Below are 10,463 nucleotides of genomic sequence, written 5' to 3' on the forward strand. Positions count from 1 at the left end.
TAACTAAAATAACTCATATGATAATTTTTAAAAACATAAAACTCACAAAATTTTGTAATAATAAAAATTCAAAAATACTATTTGAAAAAATAATTAAAAATAACTTTTTCATTTTTAAAAATATTACAAATTCATTTTTAATCAGAATTGTTGCGGTATGAGTCCGCAATGCGTGATTGCGGAAGGAACTCTGCCTTAATGGCTCTAAAAGCTGGTTGGTGGTTATATTTAATGGGTCACTCCAGCAATATTTTATTGCTGGAATGTTTCATTGCTGGAGACAGTTTGTTTGATTCAACATTTACTTTCTTATTCCTCATTTTATAATTTACAATTTACTTTCAACAATTTCAATTTTTTTGGTTATTGATTCATCAAAGGTGATCTCAAAAGGATAGTTTTCGATTGTTGATGGTTTCTTTTTTATTTAAAGTTTGTAGTTCTTCTAGTGAAAATGATAATTACGATTATTATACCCCCGTTAGACGAAACTCCGTAGCTCGTCGTAAGTTATTTGTTGATGAAGATATTGTAAATCTTGATAGTGATGATAATATGAATAATGTTGGTGGTGATAATATTGATGTTGATAATGTTAGTGGTCATAATGTTGATAATGTTGGTGGTGATAATGTTAATTTTGATAATGTTGGTGGTGATAATGTTGGCGGTCATAATGTTGATGATAACGTTGGTGGTGATAATTTTGACGGTGAAAATGCTGATGACGTAAAAGATGAGAAAAATGTTGAGAAAAAGAATCATGGATTTAAGAATAGTAATGATGTTATGCCTTATGTCGGCAAGATTTTCGATACATTGGATGATGCGGAAGCATTTTATAGGAATTATGGTCGAAAAGAGGGATTCGAGATAATAATTAGGAATACTCATAAGCGAACAAACACAAATGAACCATCATACCGTTTGTTTATTTGTCGAAAAGGTGGAAGGGTAGGAGCGACGCCGTTGGATTTTGGTAAAGGAAACGAGTTAGGGAGGTAATTCCACGAACGAATTGTGGTGCTCGAATGTGTGTCGTTCACAAAGTGAAGATGGACAAATGGCAAATTAGTTCGGTGGATTTATAACACAATCATAAATTGGTGTCACCGGAAAAAGTATAATTTTTTCAAAGATCACTCAACATAAATCCTATGACGCGATCATTGATTGAGTTGTTTAACAAATCGGGAATTGAGACGAGCAAAGTAATGAAGTTTCTTAGCGAGACAAAAGGGGGTGTTGAAAATCTTGGTTTTTCTAATCAAGACGTACATAATGTCATACGTGATATTCGGCGCCGAGTGTTTAATTTGGGTGATGCGGAGTGCGGATTACTTTTTCTACGAGAACTACAAGAAAATAGTTATGGTAATTTCTTTTATCGGGTGGATGTAGATGATGAGAATCGTGTACGGGGTTTGGTGTGGGTTGATCCTCGGTCCTTGAACGCGTACAAGAATTTTGGTGATGTGGTTACGTTCGATTCAACTTACCAGATGAATAGGTATTGTATTCCTTTCATACCTATTACGGGCGTAAATCACCATTATCAAAATATACTATTTGGAGTTGCACTTGTAAGGGATGAGACTGAGGCATCGTATAAGTGGGTTTTGAGGACATGGTTGGAAGCCGTCGACAATAAACCGCCGCGAACAATTATTACTGATCAAGACATTGCATTGGGAAATGCCATTGCTGAGGTCATGCCTATGCCACAAACAAAGCATACATATTGTACATGGCATATAAATAGTAAGTTTCTCGAGAAGTTGTCTTATTTGTACAAAAATTATCCGGAGTTCAAGACAGAGTTTAATGCATGTGTGTACAAGTCGTTGACACCTACATAATTTGAAGGTAGATGGGAGCAATTAGTCGAGAAGTACGATCTTGAGGATCATGATTGGTTAAATGACATGTATGCTATTAGAACACAATGGATTGGTGCTTACACGAAGCAACATTTTTCCGCCGGCATGACTACAACTTCAAGAAGCGAGTCTACAAATTCTTTTTTTGATGAATACAATCATCTACCGGTTTGAAGGAATTCATTGAGAACTCCCAAAAGGCTTTGGAGACACAATATCTGAAAGAGGTTAAAGCCGATTATGACACCGAACAATTGGAAAGGAGATTAGTTTTGCACTCATCCTTGGAAATGCATGCATCCGAAATCTACACGAAAGAAATGTTCAAACATTTTCAAAAGGAGCTTATGAAAAGTACATGTTACATCGTGAACAGTGTCAAAAATAATGGAACTTATATGTCGAAACTGTATTTGGTTGAGAAGGCTACCCTGTCGGAGAATTGCAGAAGAAAATATCGAGTGACGGTTTTCATGTACGAAAAAATTGAATGCTCGTGTAAGAAGTTTGAACATTCCGGGATGATTTGCAAACACATAATCCGTTATCTTGACAAAAAACAAAAAATCAAGATACCGGAAAGTCTCATCATGGGTAGGTGGACAATGAACGGCAACAAAATTGCGGGGCCTCTTCCATATGCTCCTCCCGCTATTGGTAATGATAGTGCGTCACAACCATTAAGGTATGGTGCATTTTGCAAATCTTTTCAAGATTTAGCTGCTTCCGGTAGTTGTTCTGTTTCACGGTATAAATACTTAATGGGTGTGATTGATAGAGAGAAGAGATACTTGAAAGATGTTTTTGCGGATGAAGAGCGTAGCGAAAGAACCCATGAGGCGAAAACTCAAGAGGACTACTAACATGATCCAAAATTCGATCCTCCAACGTCGAAAACTAAAGGAAGGAAAAAACAAAAAAGATTTAAAAGTGGAATTGGGACGACAACTTCAAAGATCAAGATCAAGCCTCGCAAGTGCAATTATTGTGGGGAGATCGGAGGAGAACATGATGCAAGAAATTGTCCCCTAAGGGAGGAGCATGATCGAAGAAATTTTTAGGTTTTAACCTAAAAATTATTGACAAGTAGTACATTAGTTCTTTTAACTTTTCTATTTAAATTACATAATATTAACGTTATTTAAATTTACACATAATGTTGCATATTAATGTTATTTTTTAACAAAACTAAGTTTAGTAATATTAATATTGTTTAAATATTTTTCAACACCAAAACTCTTAAATAATAAAAAATATGATGTAGTAATGGGAAAATTTGAAAAAAGTGATTTAATAAATTAAGTCAACTAGCCCTTAAAATAGTCAACACGAACGTGGTATTTCCCCTAACTCGGTCTGGAGTTCTTTACTTTAGGGTCGTTCTTTTAATCCAACTTAAAATATTGTAAGAGAATAGTGACAGAGCACCCAGCAATGAGACATTGTTAGAGGTCACACTGCAGCAATGACTCATTGCGGGGTACTCTGCTCCACCCAAAACTCACTGTCCCTTTTTGTTAACAAAAGTGAGTTTAGTAATATTAATATTTTTAAAATATTTTTCAACACCAAAACTCTTAAAATAATTAAATATGCAGTATTAATGTAAGAATTTGAAAAAAGTGATTTAATAAAGAAAGTCAACTAGACATTAAAATAGTCAATGAGAACTAGTGACAGAGTACCTAGCAATGAGACATTGCTGGAGGTACTTACTGCAGCAATGACTCATTGTTGGGAGCTATGTTCCACCCAAAACTTACTGCCTCTTTTTGTTAACAAAACTTGGTTTTTAGTAATATTAATATTTTTAAAATATTTTTCAACACCAAAACTCTTAAAATAATTAAAATATGCAGTATTAGTGGTAAAATTTGAAAAAATTGATTTAATAAACAAAGTCAACTAGACCTTAAAATAGTCAACCGGACCTAGTGCAATGCCTCATTGCTGGGTGTGGTCACTGCAGCAATGATTCATTGCGGGGTGACTAAACTGTAAAATTTGTAAAATATGATATCTCCCGCAATGATTCAATGCTGAGGTCTGTGACCAATTTTCTGCAGAAAACTGGCAAGCAAACTAGTTCTTGCCAGTTTTATGTAGAAAACTGGTCACAGACTTTTATACTGCTAACATTAACATTGCGGGTGATTTACATAGTTTAAGAAAAAAAACGGCATGGTTCCGTTTATTTTTATAACTTACCAACCTGTTTCAACTAAATCTAAATCAACCAATCAAAGCAACTACAATCATGATCTAAATTAAACTCAACCAATCAACATCAAATCTAAACACAACATAAATCCAATAAACACAATCATAATCAATAACAAAGAAAACACCGAAACAAATCAAAAATATAAACTATAGTCCCCTGTTCCTCTGCTGGATCCCATAGTCACTTATCCGTCTAGAGAGCCCTTTTGAAAGCTCCCAAGCTATGCGATACTGGAATGTCCAAATACTCAATACAGGCTCCCAAACAGCATCTCTCAACGATATGCCATAATGTATAGCATCCATGTACTTGCACACGTACACGCCACAATCATGGGTATTGGACTGCATCGGTCGTTCCTATACGAAATGAACCTTCATCTTATGTCCATCAAATCTGGAAGGATCCAAGTAATGCAACATAGCTGGCACTATGCACTCCTAGAAAGGTTTGGTTTCATATAATTAGTAACCAACAATGACAAGTGTATGTAAATTGACTAGTAAAGTAATTACGAAGAACATAGAATACCATGACATATATATATCGAGAGTAAATACTTTTAAGACTATCCCCCCATTCAGCTAGAGGATCAATTAAAAGGAGCTTCTGTTGTTTAATGTCCATAATGAACAAAAACCAGTGAGCATCATTGCAGCAAGGGTAGAAAGCAAAGTCACAATCCAATAATAGTGGCCCAATGCGCTGGACTGCATATGAATCATATAAACTATACAGACCGGCCAACTGCACATCTGAGAGTTCAGCTTCGGGATGGGCCTGCAACATTGAAACAATTATAAAAGATCAAATGAACTACAAAATCAAAGAGTTATCAATTATCATTAACTTAGTAACGCATGAACTAAAAAGTACTTTTTGTTTTACCTTCAAGTTCTTGCAATAATCTTTTAACAACAGTTGCACGAAAAAGCTGAAGTTGAAGAAGAACTTCTTAGCCGTGGGCTCCAGACCCGAGATGGACTCCCTAACCTTCAACAACTCTATATAGGCATCCACGACATTGCTGTCTAAATCATATTCTGGCTTTAAGGTCTGGACAAAATCCCAAGTAAGCTCAGCGGTGCCTCTATGATCTCTCCAAATAAAATCATTCTTGTTACCCCACCAGTGCTTGTATAGCCAAAAAACCTTCCTGTTTTTCAATGGCCTCGTCATATCAACACGCCGCCCAGGACCACCCCGCCTCAGTTTATCCTTCAACTTGTCTTCATCAGTGTCCATCTGCAAATACATTTCAAGAGCATCAAATCAAACACATAATCATGACAAAAAACATTAAACATATAGAAATGCATCAAAATACGTAATACAAGAATCAAACATAAAAAATGGAATGATTCAATATACGTACATCAAAAATCATCCTCAAACTATCAGGAATAACACCACTACGACTACCGAATTTCACCATGCCACCTGTAAGTGGAGTCAACTCAGTAGCAGGAGTAACAGCAGAACTCCCAAAAGTGCGCTCGGTAGTAGGAGTAACAGGGGTAGCAGTAGCAGCAACCTAAAAATGCATTGAGTATCAAATATTATATACACCTCTAAAACTAAAGAGTTAGACTACTCGAATAACATACTCGAATATGTATAAGACACACAATAGTAAAAAAAATAAAGTTCTAAAACTAAAGAGTAGTACCTCAGATTGAACAACATCAGACTGAAAAACAGAGGGGCGGATAGGGGGGTCAACTATGGAACAGGGGGAGCAGTAGCAGCAACCTACAAATGCATTGAGTATCAAACATTATATACACCTCTAAAACTAAAGAGTTAGACTACTCGAATAACATACTCGAATATGTATAAGACACACAATAGTAAAAAAAAGTAAAGTTCTAAAACTAAAGAGTAGTACCTCAGACTGAACAACATCAGACTGAACAACAGGGGGGCGGATAGGGGGGTCGACTGTGGAACAGGGGGAGAAGTAGCAGCAACCTACAAATGCATTGAGTATCAAATATTATATACACCTCTAAAACTAAAGAGTTAGACTACTCGAATAACATACTCGAATATGTATAAGACACACAATAATAAAAAATAGTAAAGTTCTAAAACTAAAGAGTAGTACCTCAGACTGAACAACATCAGACTGAACAACAGGGGGGCGGATAGGGGGGTCGACTGTGGAACAGGGGGAGCAGTAGCAGCAACCTACAAATGCATTGAGTATCAAACATTATATACACCTCTAAAACTAAAGAGTTAGACTACTCGAATAACATACTCGAATATGTATAAGACACACAATAGTAAATAAAAAGTAAAGTTCTAAAACTAAAGAGTAGTACCTCAGACTGAACAACATCAGACTGAACAACAGGGGGGTGGATAGGGGGTCGACTGTGAAGCAGGGGGAGCAGTAGCAGCAACCTACAAATGCATTGAGTAGCAAACATTATATACATCTTAAAACTAAAGAGTTAGACTACGTGAATAACATGCTCGAATATGAATAAGTACCTCAATCTGAACAGGATGAGAGACATGTGCAGGGATAGCCGCAGTGTTAGGGACTACAGTCTCATCCTACATTAGATGTCAATAAATCGATCAAACTACATATAATTCGGTGTAGTAGACTACTCGAGTAAGTACCTGACGAGGACGTTTACTGGCTGCCTGTGTAGGTGAATTATGAAAATCAGAAACAAACTCCTGCAATAACATGATACGATAACGATCATATACACATTCACATTCAATACAGTAGACTGGATTTTGGAATGACTTAAATGAAACGCACCTCACGTGTACGTTTCTCAGGTGAAGGAGGAGCACTTGGATCAATATGCATATCCTGTGCACGTGAGGGTCTATCAAAACTGGGTCTACTGAATGCAGGACCCCTCTACTCAGTGTTGACTCGATCATAACGAATCAAAAACTCAGGAATGCACTCATAGAACCAGTCTGGGGGATCATGGCTGTGAATAGCATGCAATGTCCTCATCCCACAGTCAAGCTACATAAATTATTAACTATTGATCATCTACCTAAACACCCTATAAAAATGCAACAATGAAATAAATGAATACAGGATTCAAATATTAAACTAAACTCTAAAACATACTGCATCAACCATGTCCTGCTGAGAGTACCAGTCACGCGGAACTATCTTGCGTGGATCAACACCCATAAAATGAGCAATCCCCAGCTTACTATGGGTCCTGTACCAGTACATATATTGGTCAATGCTCACGTACTGCCCCTCTCCAACAGGCTCTATCTGGCCATCAAGATAAGCATACCACTCATCCCGATATTGTCTCAAAGTAGTCATATACTGGTCCCCCTGCCAACGAGATAACCTGTCCCTCCGCAGAGCAGACATTTCAATAGGATCATCTGGAATATGTTGCAGTATACCGAACTGTCTCAAGACTCTGTCCGGCATGACATACTCGACAATCTCGAAGCAAATAAGTGGAATACGGCCGAGACTCATATACGAAGCATCCATCAGCTCGACATCATACTGCTCCTCAGAATAGTCCACCGCATCAAAGAATAACCGATAAGGCTCCCATGTCAGCCAACTCATCTCAAATCGGTCAAAATCCCCTCGGTACTGACCTATAAGCAAAACAATAATGGAATATATGAAACTGGATAGTTCAAAAGCATGCAAATGTTTGGTCGAAGTATAGTTCAAATAGTAAATATGCAAAAAAGAATACCACCTGTATGGTGGTGAGGGTTCTCCCTCCGATCAGGGTTCGGCTCAGCCCTCGGCCAAACAAGCTCCATCCCAGGTACAATCTTAGGAGCACCAGGTAACAACCTCTCGTGTGCCCACAGCATCAGTAGCATCATGCATCCATTAAGTGATGTTGCACTCTTATGAGCAGCCTTGGTCAAACCTCTAAACAAATAGCTCAATGCAGCAGCTCCCCATGCATACGATTTAATCCGAGGTGAATCCTGGATGAGTTGTAAGTACCTGCGACAAAGGAAATATAGAGTAAGTAAGAATACAGGAAAAATCTGGGCATGATATGCAAAAACAATGCGACATTAATGTTAAATTAGAACTAAGATGCTATAAACTATAATTTAAGAACTAAAATGCACCAATTACAAGAATTATAGTGTCAAATTGAAAATAAATGAGAATACAGGGCTTCATATGCAAAATCAAGAAAAAAGGACAAGTGAAGGACTAAGATGCTATAAACTACAATTTAAAAACTGAAATGCAACAAATACAAGTAAATACCTTGGATGCACGGTATATCGACTCGATGAAGGAAACAATATGCCCCCAATGATGTATAAAAGATAAGCTCGTGTGTAAACCACAAGCTCTTGTTCTAGCCTCCCCCCCCCCTCTGGTAGCTCCGCATATCGTTCCCTTAATTTGTAAAGCTTGACCCCGTCCCTATACATATCTTTACGCCCCACCTCATCCAATCTTACATCCTGCCATTCCCTCATCCAATACGCCTTCAGAGCGTCAAGCTCCCTATGAGTAACTGGACGACCCTTAACAGGGAGGCCCATAATCATGTATACATCCTCGAGGGTGATGGTCAACTCACCAAATGGAAAGTGAAAGGTGTTAGTCTCTGGCATCCACCTGCAATTGCATTCATACACAAACATCACAAACATTGCCAATGACGATTCAAATAAATGAGAAAATTGATTACAAATTAGTACCTTTCCACCAAGGTCGTTATCAAATGAATATCGTTATGAGGAACTGAACGATTGTTCGTGAAAGCCGAGAAACCCCATTGGCTCAGCAACTCACGCTGGGGATCAGAAAGTATCCACTGCTGATGATTAGATGTGTACTGCCGTACATCCAGCTTATCCCGCACACCTCCCGCCCATATGGCAGTACTAATATGATCATCCTGCATCGTCAGGAGTGATCTAACAATACGCACGCACTCATTCTCCATAGTAACTGCAAAGTGCACAATAAAAAATACTATATAATTGGGAAGTTACTTATACCCAACTTAAACACGAAACATTTATAGAACCGTTATTTTCTATTTTAAGTCCTACCGAAAATTTGGCATGACTCATTCGTTTATAATTTAGCCACAACCAATCAATCAATATAGCACAAGTGCATGCATCGACTTATTATTAGTCATTAGGCAAAACATCGGAGAGCCCTAAATTTACCCAACCACTAGAACCATTCTTTAGGTATATTTATGTATTATAATAATTTTTCGACATCTTACAGTTTCTATCTTTAGGTGGAAATAAATCACCAACAGCTTGTCCATATAAAATCATAGATAGAATTAAGTTACAACAAGTTTTAGCTTTCAATACTAGGCTAATTTGTGTAACTGAAAACAATAATAGGCTAGTCATTTTAGTAAAACTGTTCCTCAAGTTCCTCTATCATACTATATATGAGTTGGACTACAAGTAAGACATCCACACGCTTGTGTTGTGAGATAATAAATCAGCATGTCTATACACAAATTTCACCATGTAACTTTTGCAGAGCATCAATCAAATACTTCAACCGAATAAAACGCAACACAAGTGTAACAAAACGTAAATATAAAAATTGGAATCATTTTTAAACAAGCACACTAATCACTATATATCATCTATTAGAACCTTCAAAATCAAATATGAACACAAATATCTAACATTTCAGATATGCAATTTTCCGTAAAATTAAAGTAATGTAACTCAAATCCAACACGAACAACTCATTCCAAACATCCGTAACTTCAAACAAATCATAACCAACTGAAGAAGCTAAAACTCATCTGAATTCAATAAACATTACTTAACATTAACACCAAAGCTCACTGCTGCTCATTGCGGAAGCAGCAATGACCCATTACGGTAGTATGTGACTGTGTGTGTGTGTGTGTGTGTATACGTGTGTGTGTATATGCATGTATCATACCTGAGTAGCTGAATCGCCTGAGAAATGCTCTGAAATCGCCTGAAATTGCCTGAGTAGCTGAGCAATTAGGTTTGTTATTATGAATTAGGGATTTCAGGAAGAAACGGGTTAAACCCGGGTCTCGTATGCCGCAATAGCTCATTGCGGCAGCGGGGGCTGTTCTGTAAGTTCACAAATTTTAAGTAATAGTTTGTTAAAATAAAGAATTTATTAACATAAATATATAAATACAAATTAAAAATATAACAACCATACAATAAATAAATTAGGAATTTACACATCAATTAAAATTATTTATATATTTATTATCTATTATTTTACAATTATTTAAAAATAAAACTAAATTATTTGCAGTAATGAAACATTGCGTAGGCCACATTGAGTCAAAGCTGCTGTATTCCCGCAATGTAACATTGCGCTGCCCGCATCG

At 36.9% G+C, this 10,463-nt stretch overlaps 1 protein-coding gene across 1 annotated transcript; it reads left to right on the forward strand.

Annotated features, from left to right (window-relative positions):
• Nucleotides 1-1,157: 1,157 nt before the first annotated feature.
• On the forward strand, nt 1,158-2,743 carry LOC141691913 (protein FAR1-RELATED SEQUENCE 5-like). The gene is made up of 2 exons (XM_074496663.1): nt 1,158-1,709; nt 2,057-2,743. The coding sequence occupies exons 1-2, from the start codon at nt 1,158-1,160 to the stop codon at nt 2,741-2,743; spliced, it is 1,239 nt and encodes a 412-aa protein (XP_074352764.1).
• Nucleotides 2,744-10,463: the final 7,720 nt, after the last annotated feature.

This window comes from Apium graveolens, chromosome 10 (genome assembly GCF_009905375.1).
Source record: "Apium graveolens cultivar Ventura chromosome 10, ASM990537v1, whole genome shotgun sequence".
Classification (NCBI taxonomy): Eukaryota; Viridiplantae; Streptophyta; class Magnoliopsida; order Apiales; family Apiaceae; genus Apium; species Apium graveolens.